General features: G+C 36.7%; 1 protein-coding gene across 7 annotated transcripts in view; it reads left to right on the top strand.

Annotated features, from left to right (window-relative positions):
• Positions 1 to 24,572, top strand: part of Trps1 (transcriptional repressor GATA binding 1) — a 233,451-nt gene extending 208,879 nt beyond the window's left edge. For all 7 annotated transcript variants that reach the window (XM_029469683.2, XM_029469682.2, XM_029469681.2 and 4 more), the window contains 2 exons: positions 18,195 to 18,317; positions 21,226 to 24,572. In XM_029469683.2, the coding sequence (XP_029325543.1) occupies positions 18,195 to 18,317; positions 21,226 to 22,287 (1,185 nt within the window). In that variant the 3' untranslated portion in view covers positions 22,288 to 24,572. The remainder of the gene's footprint in view (positions 1 to 18,194; positions 18,318 to 21,225) is intronic.
• Positions 24,573 to 27,583: the final 3,011 nt, after the last annotated feature.

Consider the following 27,583-nt stretch of genomic DNA (forward strand, 5'->3'; position numbering starts at 1 on the left):
ATGTATACGGGCTTCTTAGCTGACTGTGTGCATATGTGCTTCACTTTCTCATTAATTAGAAGCCATTTAGAAACATAAGATTCATAAAAAGTCTCAGGATTGAGACATGTCTGCGCTCTTGCGTTCCTTTTAATTGCTTCATGTGTATTTACCTTACCTCCCCTCAAAATTATAAACACTTCAAAGGTCCTGGACTTTTCTTACATGAGGCGATAATTTAAAGTAATAAGACGTTTATAAATAAACACAGCAGAACTTACAGAAAGAGGGTAGACTTTCGAAATCACCACCTGAGGAAGCTGCCAATTTATTCAGGTTTTGCTGACTTTGGAGAGAACATTGTTGTAAATCTTTAGAATAAGGATCAGCTCTGGTAATGGAGCCCTGCGAGTTTCCTGATGTTTTGTTAGTACCATCTTATTTCCACTGGAAGTGACATTGACACTGATGGGAAACATATCCACCCAGAAGGAACAGATACCATTAGGGTCTTCCATCTGGATCTCCTAAGGATCCCAGATACCTCCCAAAAGAGAGCTGCCTCCTGAGAAATCTCTGGGAGCTACCTACGTCCAAAAAGAAAGGCCTTACAGATGTATGTGGAATGATCCTATTCCGAAGTAAGAAGCACTTAGTTATACTGCCTTTCTTGTACTTTTAGAGTTTAACACTGTCCTTGGGTACTAGTTCTATTTCTTAATTATCTTTTTCATTTTATGAATACATACAAACACACACACACACACACACACACACACATACACACACATATTCTTTCCTCTTCCTGATTCCTCTCAAATTCTCCCTACTTTCTTACCCACCCAACTTCATGTTCTTTCTCTATAAATAAATAAATAAATAAATAAATAAATAAATAATAACAAAGATAAAAACAAACAAGATATATGAAATATGAAACCAAGACACCCCCCCCCAAAAAAAAAGCACACAAAAGAATGTGGAGTCTGTTTGGTGTTGGCCAACAACTCTTGGACATAGGCCCTGCCCTGGAGTATACTGGATGGATCCAATGATGCTCCTTTAAAAACAGATTCTATTTTCCATACATTTTTGGTTAGGCAAGAGATTTTGAATCATTCTCCTGAGTCCTGGGATTTTGTCTGGTTTGTTTGGTTTGAACCTCTCCAGGTCTTGTAGATACTGCTACATCCCTATGAGTTCATGTGTGTCCGTTGGTACTGTTGTTTCTGTAGGATGTTATGTTAAGTCATCCTCCTCCTCTGGTTCTTAAAAGTTCTCACCTTTCAGCAAAATCTTGCTGGCATGTGCAAGGGCCCTAATATAGCTGTCTCATGTGAGGCTACACTAGTGCCTGGCAAACACAGAAGTGGATGATCACAGTCATCTATTGGATGGAACACAGAGCCCCCAATGGAAGAGCTAGAGAATGTACCCAAGGAGCTAAAGGGGTCTGCAACCCTATAGGTGGAACAACAATATGAACTAACCAGTACCCCCAGAGCTTGTGTCTCTAGCTGCATATGTAGCAGAAGATAGCCTAGTTGGCCATCATTGGGAAGAGAGGCCCCTTGGTCTTGCAAACTTTATATGCCCAGTACAGGGGAATGCCAGGGCCAAGAAGTGGGAGTGGGTAGGTAGGGGAGCAGGGTGGGGGGAGGGGACTTTTGGGTTAGCATTTGAAATGTAAATGAAGAAAATATCTCAAAAAATGAAAAAAGTTTTCACCTCCTCATCTGCATAGATCACTGAGTCAAAGTGGGAGGTTGTGATGAAGGCATCCCATTTAGTAATGAGTGTTGCAAAGTCTCTCACTTTCTACACTGTCTAGCTGTGTGTCTCTGTCATAATCAACATCTGCTACAAAAAGATTCATCTCTAAAACTTATCTGGGTCCCAGCTTAAAGGAGGTGCTTTGAGTTCTAGTAGAGGGCAGATCTGTCCGTCTTCAGAATCACACACACACACACACACACACACACACACACACACACACACACACACACAAACTGTCTTATTCATTAGTTTCACTCTGAGTACTTCAGTCTAAACATGATATTGATTCCTCAAGATAATGATATTGTATAAGAGATGGAACCCATTTAATTCTTATTTTGAATATTTACCTTTGAGAAACTTTCCAAGTAATGGTGTTAATTAAAAGGAGAGACCTTGAGATAAGACCAGTTTGGATGTCTTGTTTGTTTATTGTACAGTACTTATGTTGGCCCTCAGGTTTCATCCTTGCTATCTCTGTACCACTAAGTGATACTGTGCCCATTTCTTTTCTTTTCTTTTTAGACAAGGACTTCTTAAATTGTCCAGGAAGGCCTTGTATTAATTCCTGCTTTAGCTTCTTGAGTAGCTGGGATTACAGGACTCTACCACAAGGCCCAGGCTTTGCAATACTAAGTAGCAGAAGCTAAATTGTTGTCTTTAGAGATACTAAATTATCAATTTATAATAAACAAGCAACACAGATCATGTTTCTTTTACATATGCTATCATGGCCCAAGAATGTTGTTTTTCTGGAAAGCTGAGTCTTTTCATTACTTTTTCTAAAGGAAAGAGAAAAATCCTCTGCTTACTGATGAAATATCAAGCATTTAAGTTGTAAGTTTATACCTTTCCTGGCTGCTACTTTTGCAAGCCAAGAAGATTTCAACAGGTAATAAACATTCAAAGAAATAAAGGGGTGGAGAAGGCTCTGCATTGGTTGCTAAGGAAAATCTAAATCAACTGAGAAAGCAGCTTAAGGAAACCCATGTTTATGATGAGGACTGCAACACACGTTAATTGTAGTGTTAGTGCAAACTTGCACCAATAGGATCATATTAAACATCACACTTTCATTTAGGAAAGCAAGCACATCTCAAAGCTGAAACTTCGAATTCAAAGATCTGTTTCTCAGATATTGATCTGAGTTCATTTTATGAGCTTTACCTCAATGGAAGAGGTAATTTTTAACAAAATATTAAGAACATTGCAGTTTTGTGATATTTCATGGTGGCATTCCTTTTTAGGTTGTAGAAACAAAGTCTCTCTGTAAATAGTCAGGGATTTTAGGACTATAGCAGATCCTACAGAAAAATAAAGTAGAAGACATCTGTCTATATCTAGAAGTCTATTTAAAGTGAAATTTCTTTTCAGAATTTGTTTTGAATATTAATTTTTTAAATATACATGGCTCCCTTTTAATAATTTATAAGTCAGACCACTGATTCTACATTCTTTATTAAAATTGTCTCTAATCATTTTTTTTTTCTAATCATTTTTATAAGTCTAATTAAGCCAGTAGATACACCCATGTGTTTATGTGCACATGAAGGTGAGTCTGAACACAGGGCCTCACTCGGTGTTCTCTGTCGTGCTGCTGCATATGGGCATTTGCAGCAATGGCAGGCTTGGTGGAATGCAATAATTATTTTTACATAATCCTAAATCTCCTCAAGTTGAAAGGATTCAGGCAGCATAAGCTTTTAAACAGCTGCACTGAGCAAAACAGAGGCTGCTAGCTTCTAATGCTAAAGAGAAAAAAAGGGGACCATTATCCTCAAGACTCTAGAAACGGTTGGGTTGTCTGACTTCTTCCCTGTCAAATGTTTCTACCACTTGTAAAAAGCACAGTGCACGTGGGGTATTGGGCTGTGGTTGACGTAGCAGCAGCAGAAAGCAGATAAGCAGATAATTTTTTAAAAATATAATTACCCCCAGAGCTCGTATCTCCAGCTGCATATGTAGCAGAAGATGGCCTAGTCGGCCATCACTGGGAAGAGAGACCCCTTGGTATTGCAAACTTTATACGCCCCAATACAGGGGAATGCCAGGGCCAAGAAGCAAGAGTGGGTGGGTAGGGGAGAGGGCGGAGGGAGGGTATAGGGAACTTTCGGGATGGCATTTGAAATGTACATAAAGAAAATATCTAATATAAATAAATAAATATATACATACAAATATATATATAATTGAGAACAGGCATAGTGGTACACGCCTTTAATCCCAGCACTCGGAGGCAGAGGCAGGTGGATTTCTTTCTGAGTTCAAGGCCAGCCTGGTCTACAAAGTGAGTTTCAGGACAGCCAGGACTATACAGAAAAACCCTGTCTCGAAAAAGTAAAAAGAAAAAAAAAATAGAAAGGAAAAAAATATATATAATTGAAATGAAGAATAGCTTCCACACAGGCTCTTCATTCTCTGTCACAACTTATTTCTTGACTAAAGTACTATTTTCAATTCTGATCCTATATGGAGCCAAAGGATAAAACTACTATTTTAATATAACCACCTTCACAAGAGTAAACTTGTGTACTGAATTGAGTAGAATTAGACATAAGAACTATTCAGCGCTTATTTTCCCACCTCACATTATATCTGTAAATAATCCACTCTTACTTCTTAGTATTAAGATACATTAGAGAAAAAGCATAGTTCAAATGAAATCAAATTACTTATTTAAATGCCACATGAAATATTGTTGTTATTATTGACTTTTATGATAAATAGAACTATTAGAGCTGAAAATTTTATCCTGTACAAAATCTAGAGAATGTTTCTGAAATGATCTATTGGCTCCTGGCTTATATTTGGTTTTCAAACATTAAATCTTGGAGAAGGTGTCACTCACAGACTGAACATAGAACTCTGAATGATGGGTACTCACTGCCTTTCACACACGTTGGGAACTTTGAAGATCAGGACATTCCAGATGTGTGGGGTTTTTTTCCATTACAACAATCTAAGCTCCTTATGTTAATACATGGAATTTGTAAGATACTTTCAACTCTCTTCTACATCATTTGTTCAACAGTCAGGATGTTACTAATTTCATGAGTCCTTGCATTTTAAAATGCCATTATTTCTCCATATGTGATTGCTCCCTTCCTCACTATTATCAAGAAGTAGGCATGCTTTAAAGAATCATGACTATTTTCATCCTCTACAGAAATGTCAAGTTCAAGGAAGACTAGCACAGCTGTTCACAATGTCATACCTTATAAAACAAATCTATTAGAGAGGCCAAGTCCTAGAAGGGGTCAAGTTAATGATATAAGTGGAATAATTTGGTCATTTTCTGAAATTTGTAAAACTATGCACATAAAAGGCCTGTGTTAGATTGACTAATTAGCTAAACCTCTGCTAATTATTCTCTTTAAAATTTTGACTCTTTTCTTTAGGAAATACTTCACATGTTTTTTGAAAATGTGAATCATTTCAGATTTTAAACTAGTACCAGTCAATTTATACTTATACATTTGCCTTCCTTCTTTGGAGTGGATTTAAAGAATGATAGTAGTCATGTCTTCCTTTATTTTACCAAGTTTGTGTGTGTGTGTGTGTGTGTGTGTGTGCGTGCACGCGCATGTGTTTACATGAAATTTAGCTTTATATTCAACTTAGTAAGTAAAAATGTCTATCTGAAAATATTCATATGTTTTAATGAATTACAAAAAATTATAGATGTTAGAGTAAAAGGATGGCTTGACTTTAAAATCAGCAAATAATACAGTCTGTGAAACATAGAGTATCTAAAATGTTAATAATATATAAATTGATTCCTCACCAAATGTCTGCTGAGATAAATGAGAGCCACTGAGTTCACAGTATATTCATCACATCCACATTTTCCACAAAGAGGTATTTTATCTCCTTGGTCAAATATAATCTTCTAAATTTGGAAACAAAAAGAATTTAAATTTTAATTTATATAATAAAATATAAGTTCATTGTTCTTTAAAGATTTTAGGTATATTAGAATAAAAGGCCTTCAAACCACATTTTAAAAGGCTATGTAGACATATAGAGACATATATATTTAACTATGTTTAAATGTATATATGTATATTTAACTGAGAATATTATTCAGATTACAAAGCAATATGATTTGTAGATATCATTCCCAAATAATTATTATTCATTTTTCTAGGTATGAACCTATACAAATATAAGTAATCAACTTTCTGTTTCCATGAATTAAATATTCATTTTTATGGTTAATGTATATAATCTTTATAGCTTTATTGTGTAAAGAAAGAAACTTCCTGTAACTGGGGAAAATATACAGAGTAGGCCTAAAGCAATGTGATCCATATTTGAGACAGTTCCAAAATTCATTAATTCTTTCCCCAAATTCACACTTCATTTTTTACATAAGATATGTATATTGTGACGGTCATGGTGGTTCACACCTTTAGTCTCAACTTTTGGGAAGGAAAGGTAGAAAGAGTTTAGTGAGTTGGAGACTAGACTCATTGGTCTACATAGTGAGTTCCAGAGCAGCAAGGAGTCCCTGTCTCAAATCAAACAAAGAAATGTGTATCTTTGATAGTCTCTTGGTTATCATCTCACTGAATCTATTACCAATGTGGATTTATGTGCTGCAATTCTTAAAGTCTTAAAACACAATGAAAAAAAAGCAGGAATGGGAAGTAAGGATACTGAAGGAAAAAAATACAAAACAACACCAAAAAAAAAAAAAAAAAAAGAGGTGGGAGAGGTACTCATAATTTGACATGTGTAATTAAAAATGGAGAACCATTTAAAAGTCATGACTTCTACAAAGAAGTCTTAGATCATCATCCACAGAGTCTTTGTTCATGTGAAAAATATGAATGAAGTTTTTCCATGTAAGTCGTCATATATCAATAAACATATTGCCATAGGTATTGAGCTATACCATGTGGTCGAAAGGTATGCAGGTATGCAATTATAATGTAAAGTTTATTTCTTGAAATATTCAATATCTTCTAATGTGAAGAGAGAAAGAAAAGCTCAGCATCAAGCCCCATGTTCATATCTGTTATTTAGGTATGTGTGAGAGCCGAGAGTACTCTAGAACCCAGGAATCAAAGAGGCTGATGATAAAACAAGCAGTGATAGACTTGTTTATATTCCTTTCCACCTGCTAAAGTAAATCATCTTTAAACTGGAGTAGAGTACACATCCTTGAGTTCTCTATCATGCTCTTATACAATCCTTTTACATACAAATTCATGTTATATGATTAATTTAAATATTCTTGACCATTTGTATTTATATTTACACTGCAAGAAAATTGTGGACCCTCTTAAGACCATGCCAGTATGCAGGTATCACTCACACTCACAATATATCATACTGACGTAATGAAAATGAAATCAAGCTATGTTTTTGCACTCTGGGTTACTACTGAAAGTGTTTCATTGGATGGCTTTATTTATTTCAGTATATATACATGCATATCATATGTTTGCAATGTGAGCACATATTTAAATGCATATGTCCACATATGCAATTCCCATATGTTTTGTAATTTGTTTAGAAGCTTGAATCAACAAGACCTCCTTCTGATCTCAGAGAATATGGAGTATATGCAAGGTGCCCAATTTTTGTTTTGAATTTCAGCAAAGTGAAACTATTTACAAATTCTTCAGAAATGAGACAATTTGTATTTCATTGAAAAGCTACACTTAAAATTGGATTCTTCCAGGCACATCATTTGCCTATGGCCACAAACATTTTGTTTTAAAAAGATAACTCAGTCAAAAATACTTCTTCTGATAGAGTTCTCTTGAACTAAATTGTCAATAATTCAATGTGCCCATTATAAGCAATGCTACAATAATATGAATGTTAAAATAGAATTAAGTCCATCTTTTCAGAATCCCTCAGGTCCCTAAGTACAACTTTCAATACAAATTATTAACGCCTGTAGTCTGTTTTTTACTCTGAATGCCAAGAATGTAAAGCTGTTTGGTGATTTAAAACCATGTAATATATAAAAAGCTAGACATAGTCCCTCTATGGGTACTCCAGACAGCCCTAACCAAGAGAAGAATAGCTTACCATGAATAGTTTGATGTAAGTATAGTATTTTTTAAATAAAAATGGGTTACGCAAGATAGAAACAATATGCTATTAAGTTTTCTTTTAATTTTTTCTTCTGTTTTGGGCATTGCATTTCAGCATATTTATTAATGTTGCCCTAATTTTTCAATTTTAGAATATGAATTTAGAATATTCATATATTTAGAATATAATTTAGAATATAGAATTTTCTTTTTAAAGTTCATTATCCTCATAATAAGGAGATGTATTTCTTGTGGGTACTCGGACCATTGGTTGGCAATTCTTAGCTATATCTTAGTTATGTCTTCTGCAGATACTATAGGCAGCTTAATGATGTCTATTCACGGCAAGCTTAGACATCCTCACAGAAGGAATAAAGACATGAGGCAGGGAAGTAAAGTTTTCCAAAAGTTACTCTATTCTATTTGCAGAAAGCTCACTCTGCAGGAGGCTTATGTCTGCATTTGCACTGCAAGGTCTCAGGTTTGATTTTCTGATATTATGCCTAATGTATAAAGTGCCAAAGTTAGAGGAGATTTTAACTGTTCGTCCTGGTACTGATGACTGAGCAGACACCTTGAGTGTCCTTGGTGTGAAGAGATAGTTCGTGCTGTGGCTTATGATGCAGTGTGATTAACAAAGTTCAGATCACTTAGAGGGCTAGGTACAAGGAAGTGTATGATTGAATCATATATAAACATATATGTGTGTATTACACAGACATATACACACACACACACACACAGACACACACACATCCAAGCAAAGACACTCATGGCTTTTGTCTTGAGCAGCTGAAGGCAGCCACACTAATGTGCAAAAGCAGAGAGAGGCAGCATAAGGTATGTGCTCTTTTTTACAGATGGAACTGCAGAAAAGTTGGTAATTGAAAAGGAGGTCATGTACGTGAGCTATTTGATGAGGGGTGGGGGCAGACTCTTACAGAACTTTCGTGAGTAATTTACTGGGACAGTTACTAAAGAAGCAGTCTTCCCATGAAAGGTTTCAGTTATTATGAAAATACGTCATTATTGTTAAGGAAACTTTTACAAATCAGCTTCAGTTTTCCTGTCTGCACGGTGCTTTGATAATGAAGTTGTCTGCTGATGTTCTGTTTACCTGTAGTCGTCAAGGAGCTCTCAATAAAGATGGGGCATCTGTCTGAAGAATGATATCATATACCAGGTGCCTATTTCAGCCCTTGGCATCATCTCTTTAAATAACTACCATTTCATGTGTCCCTAGGAAACACAAGGCTGAATTCAAAAGTCATAAGTCTTTAAAGTATGTAAAAGATTCAAATGTGGGTGAAATTCAACCTCATTTTTCCTAGTTGTACATAACATGCACATGTCCACACACACACACACACACACACACACACACACACACACATACACACACACACACACACACACACACACTAGTGTTTTTTAAAACTCATATTTTGAACCAAATATCTGAGAAAGTGCAATGTGTCACCGACTGTAATGTTGAAAAATACAGATTTTATATATCATTGTGATTGTTTTTGTACTCTATGCGTAATACTTGTATTACCTCTAAAAAGTTTTGTGTGTTTGTATGTATTTATGTGTATATATTTGTATATGTTATGTGTATATTTGTGAGTTTTTTGTGTATATGTTTGTGTGTGTATATATGTGTATGTGTGTTTTGTGTATATGAGTCTGTGTGTGCATGTATGTGTATTTGTGTGTGTTTGTGTATGTGTGTTTGTGTGTACATGTATGTGTGTGCATGTTTGTGTGTTTTATATGTGTGAATTTGTTTGTGTGTGTATATGTGTTTAGAGTGTGTTTATGGGTATGTCTGTGTTGATGCTGATGTTGTAATAGGATAGATACAATAGCTACCATCTTTGGGATAAGAGGATTAATACTCTTTTTCAACATTTTATTTATGTCATATCATCTAGACTGGAGAACCTGAAGTGTTTGGAGTAGAGGATGTTTTCTTTTTGGTTAAATGGAAAGTGTCTAACTCATGGAATCAAAAAATTCATGCTTCATCAGTAGACAAAAATGCTAATGTGTACACACAAATAAAACAAGAGTAATGAAAATTAATGTTTTCAAATTATCTGCTTCTTGATACATTTGGTTAAAAGAACTATCCTTCTGACTTAGCAAATAATGATCTTGTATGCTAATGCCACCCAGTATTGTGAAAGGTTTATTCCTGAAAATATATAAATGGGTAAAGTTAAGGTAATAAATTTGTTATCTGACATGTTTGTTTATACAACATGTTGAAACGCCAGCATCATTTTTTTTTCTGTCTCATCTCTAGCCAAGTCATGTACAAAAGTAGAGTCCTAGAATACAGCATCCTTTACATGAGATAGGCGTTGTTAGGGTCTATCACTGGGGTCACCAACTATACTCTCAATCCAGACACTATGTTTAGGTATATCTGGATCAAAGCACATATGTTATATTTTCCATGTGCCCCCATCCGTTTTCCACCACTAACCACATGCTCTCTTCTTCTAGCTGTCAACCTCAGAGCAAGGATGAGCCATTTCTTTCTGTTACCTTTTAAACTTACATAATTCCAATTGTCTATAGGATGAAAAGATAGGAGTTCTTTCAAGGCAGCTATAGTGAAGTGCTTTGGATAAAACTTCCCCCAAGTCGCCTCCATAATAATAAGATTAAAAAATTCTACTAGAAACCATAGTTCTGAAATGAGGCAGGTCTGTTTTTATCCTGGGCTTACTAACTGACAATTGTGAAATATCACTAGGCCTCAGTTTTCTCATCCTTAGAGTAGATGGAAGAATAATAACATATGTCTATCAGAATCATTTTGAAATTGTCAGGTGAGGTGAGGCCCTTGGTATGCATATACATAATTTAAGTGCAAAATGGATTATTAAAAAGGAGATAAAAAGTACTCAATGAAACCTGTATCAGATAATCATTCAAAAATATTCAGTGGAAATTGATCATGTTCTTTTGCCTAGACATTAAGATGAAGATATACTGATGTAGTCGTGTTTGTGTGTGTGTGTGTGTGTTGGGATCTGCATGTCTATGGTATATCTGGGTGATAGATTCATGTGAATGTGAACATGTTCATTCATGGGTCCATGCACATGTACAGACCAGGAATCAACAGTGGGTATGTTATTCAATGGCTCTCCCACTTAGTTTAGGTAGGGTCTTTCACTGACTCTGGCACTTCCCAATTCCTCTAAGCTGACCAACCAGGGAACTCCATGCGCCCACCTTTCTTTGTTTCTAAAGTATTGGCACTGTAGCTGGATTCGTAAGAGGATCTGAAGTTTCCACATTTGTATGGCAAGCAAATTAGTGACAAGGCCATTCCACCTGCTCTGAAATCAGCATATCTTTTTTTGATGGTATGTAAGTTAAAGCACTATTCTGTCATCATCATTTACTTCATCAACAAATGAAGAATAATACCTAATTGTTCACATCAAATCTAAGCTGGAAACATATATTTCACTGGGATCCAATATACTTAGAATCCTGTGTTCTCAATGGATTATCTTGAAAGGGGCAGTCATTTGAACATTATGAAGTTGTTTGTGAGGAAATTTGCATGCCTAGTATTTTCTGTGGAAAGTATGATATCTTTTTATAAGAATGTACAATTCCCATATGTTAGAAGTCATTTAAGTATGATTTAATAAATAACTGCATTGAGGACAGTACTGTTTCATGGGCCAGTTATTATCTAGGTAACTAACCTAAAAATGATGGGTATTTTTGTTTCTTTCACATCACACTCATCACTATAAAGTGAGAACTACGGTTTGGGTGGGTTTCTCCATTTTTATGTTGGGAAGCTGATAACTGTGTATTGTACACTTACTACAAAATAGTGCTCTGCCAGTGAGGTTCTATATAGTGAATTATTCTCATGATAGATGTGCTTATAAAATATATCCCATAAATAAAATACACAATAAATTAGCAGAACCAATTCATGTATTTTCCCCGTAGCAGCAGTTTTATTAGAAGGTGCTAAATTGTTTAACAGTCCCCCCACCAAAGCCTTTAAATATATATTTTTCAGTGTCAGATTTTGTTACTGGCATTGAAGAAAAACAAATACCCAGTAAATGTAGCTAAAGGTGAAAGCAGTTCCATGGTGGCAGAAATAGAAGCATAGAGGAACTTCAGTAGATCTTTGAACAATAATGACTTTCACGTGGAATGAAAAACGACAGTGCAGACATAAATTTTCGACCATATTTTTAGCTGTCCAAATGCATACTTGCTGTGACAGCAGAGTGTTATTACAGAAACAGCATGGGCCAGAAGTCTAAAAAACTGGCCTTTTCCAGCTCTGATGCTGTGGCATAATTTGTAAGTACCGTGGATTGCTGGTTAGCTCATTTGCCAAACGTAGGGTATGTCAAAGAAAGGTGATATCATCTTCAGACCTAAGAAGTGAGTTTTCTATCTACGTAATAAATCTCTAAAGTAATCATGCTTGAATACTGTATGAGTAGTGTGTGTGAGACATGCATTGGGAAATTTTGGTTTTCTGTTATTTGCTGCTGGGATCATGTGTTGCATATTAAAAAAGATAGGACCAATGTTCTGGCACCCTTACAGTGGCTGGTCCACTATACTTAAGCATCATGGGAAAGATCATATACACACTGTACCTGGATATAATGTGTGATAGCTAGAATGTACATTGCTTCCTATTGTAGAGCAAGAGTTGTGCTATTGCTCCTGAGATATATGTTTAGTTAACACTCGTCAGTGATGTGCGGAACTGAAACAGGTGATTATAGAATGGGAGCTTGGGTGAACCTTATGAAGTCCCTTTGGTTTTCTGGCAAGAAATCTGAGGACAGCCAGGGCTGTTTTAAAGCAGGCACAATTATGCTGTACAGCCCATTTCAACTGATTCTTCATAATATTATTTGGAACAAAAGTCAGCCAGAATATCGGTGACTGTTGTTTTCTCTTGGCAGAAATTTTGGCCTTTTCTTGTTAAATTATTGGCCAGCTTGTCCTTCTCAGATGATTCTGGCTGTTCAAGTAAAGCTGATCACTTCCCACTCTTCACTGTTTGTATTTTCTTCTCCCTGGTGTACAGTGGGATCGTGTATAATAAACCACTTCTATTTCTGGAGAAAGAGAATGCAAATATGGCGGCATTCACATCTCATTGTGGTAAATGAAAGTAATTAGCCGTAAAACAGTATTCAGTATTTGTCTAATAACAGATAAGTACTTAGAATGGATCTCATAGGTGAACATCATTAAATCATATTTAGTCCAATTTGTTGAGTCTTATTGGTAGTATATTTTTACCGATGTACAATAAATAAATATGAACTTGTTTCCAAAATTCTAGAATGTTACATATTATTATAAATGCTCACCAATAGTTTATCTTCTCATCATTAGAAAAAAATTAATCCTTAAAAGTTGTGTGTATGGGAAATGCTTTGAAAAGCTTTCCATTTAATTGGCTTTTGGCGCTCATGAAAGTTCTCAGCACTTCAACTCTGTGTCCACCAGAAAATCTGCAAGATCCCAGGCCATGGGAAGTTGTGTATTGCTTAGACCCCAGATTGTAGCACAGTGCCAGGCACAGGCTGGACACTCAATAATTATTCCCAGAACTGAATTGAATTAAACTTACCACTGAAATTTTATTACTGCAAAATTGAACCAGAAGGTTCTATCGTAGCCATCTGTGTGTTTCTCTAAAATGAAATTTGCAAAGAATTCTTGATATAATCAAATAAACACAGAAAATATTTAAAGAGTTAAAAATATTTGAGGCACATCCAGAGTAACAGCATGTATATCAAGTTTCAGATTGATTTGATTTAAAATGGCTAAGATATAAAACCATAAAAAATGAGAGTAAATATTCTTCCTATCAAGGCTTGTTATATAATTACATGGTCCCAGAATGGTTCTTATTCATAGAAAACTATTATAAAAGATCATTTCTCCAGAACTGTCTTTGCCAGTGGAGACTTTTAATATCATAGAAATGAATAGTCTTGTCTCTGAATGTTAAGCCACTTGAATAAATAATTCAATCAAGGTTTCATTTTATTAATCAAGCGAATTCAGTTCTTCTTAATAATGAAACATGAAAACCCTAAAATTTCTGTTACTGGATGATTCTCAAGTAATAAAATAAAATAAGCAATAAAAGCAGCTGAAACAATTTAGGTTATTTTTTTCCCCTTGTGTCGTATCTGGATTAAGCAAATCTCTGCATCAAAAGACATGTAACTAACTGAGGAAGCACACCCTTGTCTGAGCAAAGCTTGGTTGGGTATTAATGACACTCCTATAGGGCTTTGATGTGAACGTAAAGGCTAAAGATGCTTCACTTTCTTGAAATGCTGGTTATAGATGCTGGGCTGTTTCTGCTGTAGAAGTGAATAGCTGAGAGGACTTTATGTAGGTTTGGGGTTAGAGGACAACCTTCTATCACTGTAGCAGCCAGTAAAAGCAGGCAGAATTAGAAGATGTGCTTGGTCTGTGTCAACATCTTCTGTGCCTCTGTTTAAGTAGTTAGCGGTAGCGTTCCTTTATCCAGGGAGGAAAGATTAGGGCTAAGTACATTCCTTAGGAATGACAGGTGGTGTAATACACTAGCTACTTTCCCTCTTCTTCCCTCCACCAGCACTGCCCTTACTCCAGACCTGTAATTCTCCATTCCCTAGCATAGGGTCAAAGCAGTACATGTTTATTACTATCTCTTAAGAACAGCTTGTAGGAAATGGTGAAACTTGTGATTTAAACTGCACTTGGACATGCAGAACCGTCAGTAATATATGACGATTATAATGGAGAGTTCAGGCTTTGGCCTTGCCTGGTCTGGTAACTCTAACACCTACCAAAACTGGCATTGCTGTTTTGTCCCAAAATAAATGTGACAAACAAGACTACACCTTGCATTGTTTTTTTCGATGTTATTCCCTATACATAATTTACTGTTGCTTCCGAACTCAGATTAATCCTCTTAATCCGCAGGAAACATATTTAAGTTTTATTTCAAAAATAGAAGTGAATACTAATGGTGAAACTAAATCATAAGCACCGCTGTTTCCAGCACCGTCCTTGGCGTCTTCTGGTTTTAAGAAGCTCACTGTAAAGGAGAAACCGTAACCTCAGCCATGCAGGATAGGCTTCGAATCCATTCGTAGAGAGTTTCTTTTAGTTAGGGTAAAGCTTCTTTACAAAGGTGGGCAGAAGAGCCTCTTCTACATTCTTTTGCTAACTGGCCCTTGTTCTGCCTGGGAGTGGAGCCAGGAAGTGCATACCCCCAGGGAAATCCCTTCCTGTGTTCTGTCCCGCCTAGAGAGATGAGGTTCTGTGGTTACTAAGCTGGGGACAGGGTACACATTTTCGATCTTCTCTGCCGCTTCAAGAAGTTTTGGTGCCTCCGAGACATGGTTCCGCAAGTTTCAAAGTGCTAAATTTGTTGAGATGAGACTTAACATCTTCCGTGTGAAATACTTCTCACCTCCCTCCCACTCTCCACCCGAGCACCAGCACCCTCCTATTGAGTAGGTGTGAACACCTAGATATTCCACTCTGACTCAGTTTTCCATTCTCATAATTGATAAGATAAGTCCGAGTGAGATACAGCTAGCTGACGGTACGTAACTGGATATGTTAAGCACGTCTTGAGTGTTCAGTGATGACATTTAGTGAAAACAAAACTAAACATTTTCTTTTCATAAAATGTGTAGCCATCATTGAATTCTTTTAATGGATATGTAGACTTCCTAGGCATTTATCAATCAAGTTATTTCATCTCTGCCATGTTTTAATAGTATCTATTATACAGTATGAATACCCTGATTCTCTTATCAGAATACAGTTTGCACCGTAAGCCCAGGAGACATTTCAGCCCTGTAAAGTTAGGTAGCACTTCCTATAGTAGGTCCTAGTGAAGAACAGAAACAAGTTTGAATATGGTAGCCTTAGTTCTCAAACTGATTTGTAACCTCTAAGCCATTTTGATTATGAGTTTGAGAATTCAAAGTACATCTGATAGATTTAAATTAAGATATGTTTTGTCCTAAAAAATACAGTGACTTTAATTGAACTGTATGTAACTGTTAAGTGTGAGATACAGCTAAGAAAACAAATGCCGTAATTTCAGGATTTCCCCCCTACTAATGAAGGGCAAACGAATTAGACATCAGATTGTGCAAGGATTAAAATGCTCACCGAAAAAAGAAATACACCCACTTGGCATGCTGTGTCAGGTATTGAGGACATAAAAAAAGGGAAGCAAGATGGGGAGGGGCGGGGAATCATTTCACATTCAGACCTGAGCAGTGGCCTGGGCTATGCATGTGGTTTGGTTTCCATAAGGACATTTATGCACACTTAGTGTCGCTCACGCTGGAGCCAATATACCATTGTGTTTCTTAGATCTAGGGCAATGACAAGATGGCACCATGAAACATTAACAGTTAAACCTAACTCCACCCCCACCCTCAGCTTCCCTTGGATAAATGGTGCTGCGTTTGATTCCTAAATGCAACCTAGGATTGCTTGTTGGTTTCTAGATTGCAGCTTGCTGTCTGCTTCTGGAGCAGACCCCAATCGGGACCCACAGACCTCTGCTTCTAGTGGTTGATAGTGCTGCTGTGGAGAAACTCGCATTGCGTTCCTGGATCTGACGGGTGTTTGGGGCAGGCGGCAAAGGGGAGCTGGAGATTATGTTTGTGAAAATCTAGCTTTTATTGCATCACCTAAAGTGGCACAAACGGCCACGCTAATGAAATCGTGTTCTTGGTTTAAAAGGGCAATTGTTAGCCTGACTTTTGTGCTCACTAAAAACAGCCCCCCAATCTTGTTAAGTTATTGCTCTCATTTCGGACTTTTATAGCTGTGCAGCTTAGCGGCCCTCATTTCTTTACGTTTCATTCATTTTCCTTGTATTGGTGATTAATGGAGGATGTCGAATGTTAGAGTGGGCAGGCATCAGCAATTGCAAGATCATAATTAGTTTAGCTGACGAGGGCCTCTGATAGCACTTGCATCTGGATGGAAAAATTACCCTATAGGGAGCTGGCTGCTCACCAGGTCTTTTTAGTGATAGATTGTGAAACACCCGATGAATCAAATGCCCTTTCAATGCCAAGAAAGTGTTCCAGTCTCGAAGCCAAAATTATGTCTGCAGAAAGCTTTCCATTTGAAATGTATCAGAGTACAATTATAACCATTGTATTTTTTTGGCAGGCACACCACTCCCCTACAGTATAGACTTTAGTTAAATAAATTGCCTAAATTTTATGAATCCCTGAAATTTTGACTTATGGTGTTTGTAATATTTAATTTATAATAAAATTAGGTTACAGCAAGACTTTTCCCACTCCTTATCTCACAGGCCTATTCTATCATTAAAGGCTTTGCTGCAAAAGGAGAGCTGAGCCACAATTTGAGCATTTTTTTTTTCAAGAGTATTCCATTTCCTGCCTGTTCCTATTTGTGCCTACACACAGTCTGACTTTTGTTTAAATGAAAAGTCGGCAGAATCATTACTTGCTCAGGGGGGAAAAAATGCAACCAGCATTCCTAATTAGCAACTTTTCAATATTCTTAGATAATTTTTGGATTTGGTGTTTGCACAATTCAGACCTCTCAAATCAACATAGTAATTCAACAAGCTCTTCGGATTTCCAATTATAAGGTCGGAGTAGATAAAGAGCCAGTGACAGGAGGGTCTTGTCTGACTTCAGCAGACACCTCGAAAGGGTTTGCATTAACAATGCTATGCTTCACCTAGGCAGCAATGTCTAAAGGTCTGCTCAGGTTTGGGGAATAGAGGGGGTTCTCTTTCTGATTTCATAATCACAAGGGAAGCACTGGCCATCTTGTATTCTCCTAATACTTTTGTTATAGGAATGGCATACAAAAGGTAACCAGTCTGGTTTCACGGTAAACGCTTGCCATAGTGAACTGCTCTAACCCATATTTGAAGTCTCAGGTAGCATATTCCAAGCTACTTTCAACATCTTGCCCTGTGCTGTCTTTTTTCGTTTTGTTTTGACACTTTTAAAAGGTATGTTTTAGGGTTGAGCATTTAGGAGCGAGCCATCATTAAAGGCATGCAACCCAAAGTTCAAAAAGTTAAAGCTGTTTCTGTGAAAAGCCTTTGGTGTTCCACACACCTCATCCATCACTGTAGGGTTAATTATAATGAAAATCAGCGGTGCCTATTAAACACAATTGAACCTGACCTCATTATGGGCAGTGTGGTTTTATACTGTCATTGTTGGGAGTCTAAAGACAAAACTCCTTGGTTGATTTGGACTTACTCTCTGGATCATGTGACTCACCTCTGACCTTGCTTCTTTTTTTTTTTTTTTTTTTTTCTCCCTCCCATTTCAGAGGCGAAGAGGATCTGGTGTTTTTTGTGCCAATTGCCTGACCACAAAGACCTCTCTCTGGCGAAAGAATGCAAATGGCGGATATGTATGCAATGCATGTGGTCTCTACCAGAAACTTCACTCGGTAAGAACTTATCCTAACACTTTAGAGGAAGCTTACACAGATGAGCTGACCTGACCACGACTGATACGTCCTCTTCCATTGCTTCTGCTCTCTGTCTTTGCAGGGTTGTTTAATACAGTTATTTTGGGTGTATATATGATTTATTGGGAAAGGACCTTTTATGTTATAGGAGATACATTTGAGATCATTAGTAATGCGTTATGCTTCTTTGATTTAGCATAGGAAAATGATTGATTTCTGGAAACTTCACATAGTTGAACTATGTTAGTAGTTGAACTACCTGTTAACTGAATTGGCTGGGATTAATTTATGTAGGAAGAGAAACCTCAAAAACTAACAGTATTTTAAGAGAGAAAGAGAAGCACCCTGAATGTTCCCATTCCACTTTACCTTTTGGATTTTAATGAACCATTTAGGCTGTTTGCAAGCTGGAAGGATCAGCACAGGGCTAATACTTCAATCCAGGCCTGATACACATGAATCCAGGGGGCACTCAGTCACACAGTGGAAGAGATGCAGGTGCCCTATGCCTGAGATCTCCTGCTGGCTGGCTTTGGCTCATGGGGGTTATTTGAATGCATTTCACCTAAAATTTTAGTTTTTAACTCTGTAACTGAACATAAACTGGCAGATTCCCCCAGATTCTAAGCAGGAATTTTTAAGTTTCTAGAGACTGTTTTTATAGTTTAGACAGTAAGTACATCTTTGTCATGTGCTGACTTCAGAGTACCAATGCCCCACTTAGTAAATAGTTTTCCCTGTGCCTTTTTTTTTTTTTTTTTTTTTTTTTTACTTTATTTGGCATCTTACCACAGCTCTTAGCACAGGCCAGAGAAAGGATTAGAGCTATGGGGAATACAATTTGAGACAAAACATCTTAGTAAGTGGACACTGAAAACACTTTTTAAAAACATGCCCAGTGCCAGCAATGGTGCTAATTGAGAATACTGTAAAGCCCTTGGTCATTAGCATAGAGTTGGTAGAAAGACCCTTACTGCCACTTTGCATTTTTTTAACCCTCACTATTTAAGCACAGCAACAACCCTCTGTTTAATGAGCACTGACATTAATGATTTTAATTGAACTTTGGCCAATCAACAGGCCAAGAATTAATTAAATTGCTGTTCAGCCAAATTATGATAATTTAACCACTGTGAAATACACCAAACTTTTTTTCAAAATTATTTTAATATTCATCTCCGCAGAGGCAAGATGGTCTCAGATTTGAGGTTCTTTTGTATTTTATCATAAATGAAAATACATACAAATTGTATGCACACAAAAATTACACAACAATTATGAAAATTATAAGAATAAATTAAATTTCAGGCTTCTTTGTAGTATAGAGACTAAATATTATGTACTTTTTACTTTATAATACAAATGTATATGGCATGTCCAATCCAACTAGGTTTTTCATTCTGAAACCAGTATTTGTATAACCAGTAACAAGTATGTAATTTTTATTTCTATCAGCCTACCTAGTGGCAATAGAAATATTCTCCCAAAGTTCTTATTTATGTTGTTTTAATATCTAAAATGTTTTCTTTTGTACTGAAGTCTCAGCTATTTTATGAGTTATTCGCAAATTATATGTTTATATATGCAGTAATTATCAATAATATTTTGGAAAAAAAAATCAGACCATCTGAACATTCTACTGAAATTTAGTCCATAAATTTACATTAATTTATTATACCTACTTATTTCATTTTAGAAATCAAAATTAGAATTTTTCTGCAAGCAGGGTTTTTATAATCTTACATCCTCATTGTTGTCATACACTGAACATGTACATAGGTACCAATCATGAAATGTCTAAGCTGAATGCAATACTGGAGCTGAATGGATAGCCGACATTCATTTCAAGTCCACTGGAATCACAGTTCAGTTATCTGAACCAAACATGCAAAGGAATTTAGGTTTGCAATACTTAACTAATACTTTACCTGTGAACAAGTAGTGAATATGCAGAGATTATCAAAACAGAAGAGTAAAATTAAGGCCAAAAAATTCATGCGATGATTTTTTTTTTCTCACAGTCCTGACAATAGGTTGCGTTTGATTATGTATGCCCTGGTACAAATAACATATATTTACCTTTGCAGTTCTTTAAAAATAGGTTTGTGTTAGTCAGCTTAAACCATCATGAAAAAACACTTAGGCTGACTGAATGGCTTATAGCAGCAGAAACTGATTTTCTCGTGGTTGTTGATGGAGGATGGAAGGACCAGCTTGGTTAAAGCCTGGCTCTTCCTACCTTAGTTTCTTAATTTCCTCTTAAGGTTGTACATATATCCCGATGTGTCTGTGTAGACCTTTATCTTTCATGGGGGAGGGCCGAGGGCAAGGGGCTTTTTGTTTTGTTTCCTTTTCTTAAACAAGAAGACAGTTGTAGACACCATCATGTTAGATCTTTGCTACATGAAATGATCCAGGGGAGAAACATGTTTTAGTAGCTAGGATGTAGCAATGCATAATTTTTCTTTGTTTTGTTTTTTCTCTACTGCCAGTACTTACCCACCAAATTCCTTAGCGGAGGTATCTTTTCATAACTCAAGAGCTGTTGTATTGTAGAAAAATCATTTCTTCAAATGGTTTCCTCAGTACTTTTCATTAGTAGTGACAGTCGCCAAATCTTCTTAGGCTGAAAACACTGCTTTCAAGGAAATTAAAGTTTTCTGCTCCTCCACCACAGCCCTTCAAAGATGGATATTATTTATTTAGCTTAAAACACTACGCCTTGGTTACTTTCTTCAATTTTGCCTAGGGCAGAAAGAAGAGATTAGTAGCATAAAGGCTATTCTCACTATGAATTTCAGTGTTGTTTATGGTTGTGAGGAATTTTTGATGCATTTAATTTATTTTTTAATGTTTCTCTTTTATGTATTGTGTGTGTTCCCAACAGACTCCCAGGCCTTTAAACATCATTAAACAAAACAATGGCGAGCAGATTATTAGAAGACGGACAAGAAAGCGCCTTAACCCAGAGGCACTTCAGGCTGAGCAGCTCAACAAACAGCAGAGGGGAAGTGGGGAGGAGCAGGTCAATGGAAGCCCCTTAGAGAGGAGGTCAGAAGATCACTTAAGTGAAAGTCATCCGAGAGAAATTCCACTTCCGAGCCTGAGTAAATACGAAGCCCAGGGTTCATTGACTAAAAGCCATTCTGCTCAGCAGCCAGTCCTGGTCAGCCAAACTCTGGATATCCACAAAAGGATGCAGCCTTTGCACATTCAGATAAAAAGTCCTCAGGAAAGTACTGGAGATCCAGGAAATAGTTCATCCGTATCTGATGGGAAAGGAAGTTCTGAAAGAGGCAGCCCCATTGAAAAGTACATGAGACCTGCAAAACATCCCAATTATTCTCCACCAGGCAGCCCCATCGAAAAGTACCAATACCCGCTTTTTGGAGTTCCTTTTGTACATAATGACTTCCAGAGTGAAGCTGATTGGCTACGGTTCTGGAGTAAATATAAGCTCTCCGTTCCTGGGAATCCGCACTACTTGAGTCATGTGCCTGGCTTACCAAATCCTTGCCAAAACTATGTGCCTTATCCCACCTTCAATCTGCCTCCTCATTTCTCAGCTGTTGCATCAGACAATGACATTCCTCTAGATTTGGCGATCAAGCATTCCAGACCTGGGCCAACTGCAAATGGTGCCTCCAAGGAGAAAACCAAGGCACCACCAACTGTAAAAAATGAAGGTCCCTTGAATGTAGTTAAGACGGAGAAAGTTGACAGAAGCACTCAAGATGAACTTTCAACGAAATGTGTGCACTGTGGCATTGTTTTTCTGGATGAAGTGATGTATGCTTTGCATATGAGTTGCCATGGTGACAGTGGACCTTTCCAGTGCAGCATATGCCAGCATCTTTGCACGGACAAATATGACTTCACAACACATATCCAGAGGGGCCTGCATAGGAACAATGCACAAGCAGAAAAAAATGGAAAACCTAAAGAGTAAAACCTTAGCACTTAGCACAATTAAATAGAAATAGGTTTTCTTGATGGGAATTCAATAGCTTGTAATGTCTTATGAAGACCTATTAAAAAAATAATTCATAGAGCCTGCCTTATCCAACATAAAATTCCTTCTTTTTTTTTTTTTTAATTTCTTTCTTTTGATGAGTAGGTTACCAAGATTTTAAAATGAAACATATGGTCAGTGAGAAAGAATGGAATTGATAGATAATTTAAAAAAAAGAAAAAAAAAAGAAAAGGAAATCTAGAGTGAAAACTATCTTACCTAATGTATACTGCGGAAGCTCTATGCAGAGGTCCACCAAATTATAGCTATTTTGTTTGTAAAGATATAAACGCTCTCTAGAATTCGAAAGAGTTTACATACTATCATATGACAGCAGTATTAGGCTGGCTATTGGCCCATCCATTCAGAAACCTGCAATAGGTTGTCTACATCTAAAAATATCATAAAATTATAGCCAAATGAGAAGAAAATAAATCTCCAGGGCAATGGAAGAAAAAAAATGGCACCTCTCAAATTAGTCTCCTCTCATTGACCATGTTTCAGATTTAGACCTCAAAATGTGAACTGTGGTTAGGCTTGTTGAGCGAGCAGTAAGAATCGTGACAGTTGGTGGCACAATGTTTTTTGGGCCAGCCCTGCCTGTACATACACATACACACCCTCTTTGATATTTTTGTCCTTTAGATGTTCCAGTACTTGGTAGTCATTTTGTTCGCAGTTTAGATTCATTTTGTTCAAATATATTCACTCTTAAAACAATGTCCTCAGTGCTTATGTAGTAACTTTATTTTAGCCAGATATTCCTTTCTTGTTGATGATGAACCGGTTTGGAATTTTTTAAACCTCCTGTTGGTCACTAATCTCACTGGCACATTGTAACTAAAGCAATCCCTTCACTTCAAAAGACTAGATAAATACAAATGTCAGGCCATGGCTTTAATTTGCTGAGAACACATGGTATTTCTCTACAAGGTAACCTGCTGTATTTATTTATTTTCTTTTGGTTGAATATAATTTCCAAACTTTGTGGTCAGGCAGCATGCAAGGTTACGTTACCACAGACTGACAGTTGGTATATGTACCAATCAATCCCTTCATTAGATTTATACAGATTTAGTTAAGTAGCATTAAGTAGACTTCTTAGAAGTATGTCTTCATAGTCCTTTTAATACTTAAGGCTTTGTAAAAACTATCCATGAAGGGAGAGCTCCTCGGCATAACTGCTCAGGGAAATAGGGCTAAATAATTGAACATTAAATAATTGGTTTAAGGTGCTGTTAGTCGAGCCTCAATGCTTGCTACAAGGATGTATGTACAAGGACTGACTTTAATAATTTGCATTATATTGTCCCAACCAGTAGTTTATTTTTTGCCACGGAGATGTAGAAGATATTACAAGCTACTGGATGCACTGTCAGATTAACTTATTTCATTAAAGAAGTTGGGAGAACAAATAGGAAAAAAAACTTATTTTTCTAGTAAATATTAATGTATTACATTTCAAATAATGGTGCCTGACATATTGAATAATTATTTTCTACAGTGTACGTATGCAACAAAGATATTCCATCATGCATTAGAGTCAGTTCTGGCTCTGCCTAGCTGTTTACATTTGCAAATGTAGCAAACAAGGTAATGAAGCAACTATTTCTATTGCAGTAGGTATCTCTAGTGTGTATGTGTGCGTGTGTGTATGTGTGCATTAAAGTTGTAAACGGTAACATGAAACAAAGGAAGTTCTCAGTGTAATGGTGTGGAAAACAAGAAGGAAATGAGAATATTTTTATGCCTACTTAGGATACAAGGGTAGAACTATTCATTCCAAGTACTTTTTTTTTAAATTTTAAGCTCTTAACTCCCATTGTTATGCTTAAGATGATGAACATATATTCTCTTTTTATTGCTTTGTCTATGTTTCAGATGAAACATTTCAGAAATTATTTTGATAAGTGTTGCTGGAATCCGCAGCACGGATGTTCTTATTGCATTCTGTAGTGGCATTTGCACTCCAGTTTTACATTAATTCGCAGTTGCTTTTGTATTGTTTTGTTGGGTTGGGTTTGGCTTCTTTCTCAGATGCGGGAGTCTCATTGCTTAGAGTGTGGATGGCAGGTAGAGTTAACCAGTCTGTGACTGTTCCAGCGAATGAAGTTAAAATTACCTTCCTGATGCTATGTTGTCCTCATCTTCATTCTTGCATTTTTTTTTGTTTATTTTCATGTTTAAAAAAAAATGGAAAAAGAAAAGAAAAAAAAAAAGAAGATCGAGAGAAAGAAAATCAGGACTAAGTCCTCTGCTTTGGTTTCATTGTTAAAGGACCCTGTTTTAATCTCACCTGTCTGTGGCATAGCTCAAATGTTCACAAGAACTGAAATAAAGAGGTGGAATGAATGAGGAGCTTTGACATTCAAATGACTTGATATAATTTATCTTTCTTAGGATTTTGGTGGCTGCATCTCAGAATATAGAGGGCAATCTGAGAGGAGTCAAAGATCTAAAAAGGAGATTTCCCAAACAACAATATTTAACTTCCTTAGTAACACGAATATCAAAGTGCACTGTACTGATCCTCAAGGCTCATTATGTGTGGACTGCCCAATTCAACAACATACCAGAAATTTGATCAACTTGGGCAATATTGCACATTACATCTTTGATATCCTTATGCAATGTCTTCAGTGTGTTAGACACAAGTAGAGTTTTCATTGTTGGCATGTATGCCTTTCGTTTTTTCATTCCATTTTTTTTTCTCAGTCAGACATAGTAGCAATGATTAGCATTGAAAATACATATCACTGTGCTTGGAATATTTATGGTCAGTCTACTTTCAGTAGATTATCTTTTGGATAGCATTGGCATATTAGATCTTATTCCGTATTCCTTTATTAGTAATTACTTTTATTTTCCTGTTTGTTTATGTTATGCATATTTTGGTTGAGAAAAGTTGGGCCTTAAAAAATGATGGACATTTATAATAACACTAAAATACTCATTTTTTTTGATGACCTAAAGTTTTGATTCCATGTTTCAAAATGTATTTCAAAAATGAGTTATATTTTTAAAGGCATTTGAAGACTTTTGTCTTAAATTGTGAAGGATTTTAAGTGAGGTATTTAGGTACTTAAGCTTTTTCGAAGGACTTTCAAGATGATTTTGAAACTTTTCTCTCTTGGAAAAGTCTTCTGGAGATACCAACTAAAGTACTGTGCCATTTCAACCCCGCCATTCTTCTGAAGTTATTTGTCACTTCTATACTGAGCTTTGGCGTCAACACTGGGCCAGAGTCAGCTCATGCACATCCTTCCTTTTCCTACATCTCTCTCACCTTCTCTCACCCCCAGGAAAGTACTGTTGTTTGGGATATAAACCCATAAGGCGCCAGCCCACCTCAGAGCATTGTGGACTGGGAGACACTACAGGACTCTAAGTACATGAGAACGGGAAGGAGCTCACAGAGTTAATATATTCTCTCTGTTGTTCAGATGACAAAGAGTTGGCCCGTTCTCTCTACATGACATATTGAGATGGTTTTTTGTTTGTTCGTTTGTTTTGTTTTGTTTTGTTAAATCCACTTTTAAGATAGTGATGTTCTGTTCTAAACTGTTCTCTTTTAGTAAAGGTAGAGTTTAGGAAACAAGCATGGGGATTCTTTTCTAAGTTAATAAGGAGGAGAAAACAGTGATTATCTTCAAGAGCTTTTTGTGGAAGCCTGTGGTAGCACATCCTGTTTATGATTGCACATGTGCACATAATCTATTATGATCTAATGCAAAAACAGCTCCCAAAACATTAAATGTACATACATATATTTTAATTGCCTGGGGAAATTTTTTTTCTTAGTAAACTGAAGATGATCCATATTGCTATCAAAATAAATATTACCCTCTTGCCTTGTGGCTGTAAAACATCACAAAGTGACCTGTCTTGAGACTTTTGTACTGTCTGCCTACCTAGTTAACAAACATTAACATCTTTTGTAAGTGGGAATATCTGCCCTCTGGAGGTGGAATTGTGGAGAGACTATGCTGGTAGTCTGGTGGTCATGCTGTCTCTAGGCCATAGTCCAGCCTCTTACTCATAGTTGAGATCAATTACACTCTTTGGGTTGAGGGCCGCACCAAAAAAAAAAAAAAATACTATGTGACATCTTTGTTTAGCTGGTAGGTAAAGGCTTTCTGACTTTGCTAGATAAGTGGGGCTGAGAAACTGTACACCTTGAATATGAAACTAAATGTACTAACCAAAGAAACGTACTGTTAAGTGTACCAGGCTACTGAGTATTACCTAACAGTTAACAGTGGTTAGAAATAGACCCATGGAGAGCAGAGCTCTCATTGATTTGGCCAGTGCTAAGATATATTAGCTTCTTTGCAGGGTGCTTACGTGTGGTTGTTGCTTGCTAGTTCAGAGTGTTCTCATGTGTTTCTGATCATAGTGCAGCCGTTTCTCAAGCGTTTCTCACTTATTTAGATTCATTGGGCCCTCTCGAAGATGCCAGGGCAGAGATGTACCAAGGCAGGGTTGAAGAAGAGGTAAAAATCCACAATAATCCACATAGTTCAATGGATAAAGTATGCTCACATATTCTCTCGAAAGAAATGTTAGCATGGTGAGCTTATGCTGTCCTGCACCCGAGCAAAGCCAGAATAACAACCATAAAAAACAATGCTTAACCTTTCTCAGACCCACAAGTCCCAAACCTGGATCCCAGTTTTATCCCATGATTTCTTCAATACAACAACTGCAAAATAGAACTCTTTCTTTCTGCGCCTCAGGTTCCTCAGCTGTAAAATGGAAAGTATATTAATAATAATAATAATATTATTAAAAATAATAATGGTAATGTAGTACTTGTTTGTAACGCACTTTGAGATCCTTGGTTGGAGGGCACCATAAGAGTGTCAAGTATTATTATGTGGCCAAGGGGGTTATTTAAAACTCTGGTTCCCACGGGCCGAGAAAGTTTGGCATCATTTTTATTAAAGATGAGCTGTAAATATCTTTACTAAGCAGCCTATAGTGTTGGCTATGAAGAGGCAAGACTATAACCAGGCTGATAAGACCATAGTTTTTTAATGGCTACCAAAAAGGCACGTGTCACAATAACAAATGCTGAATTCTTTAGGGTGTAATATTTGACAACATGATTGATCTGGGGGAGGGGATGGGTGGAAAAAACACCTCAAAATGCCAATGTAAAACTAACAGCAATATTCACCAGCAGAAAATGTCTTTCATATGGAATGATTTCATGTTGATAAGAAAAAGCATT

This window comes from Mus caroli, unplaced genomic scaffold, assembly GCF_978045245.1.
Source record: "Mus caroli unplaced genomic scaffold, Mus_caroli_1 scaffold_16, whole genome shotgun sequence".
NCBI classification, from domain to species: domain Eukaryota; kingdom Metazoa; phylum Chordata; class Mammalia; order Rodentia; family Muridae; genus Mus; species Mus caroli.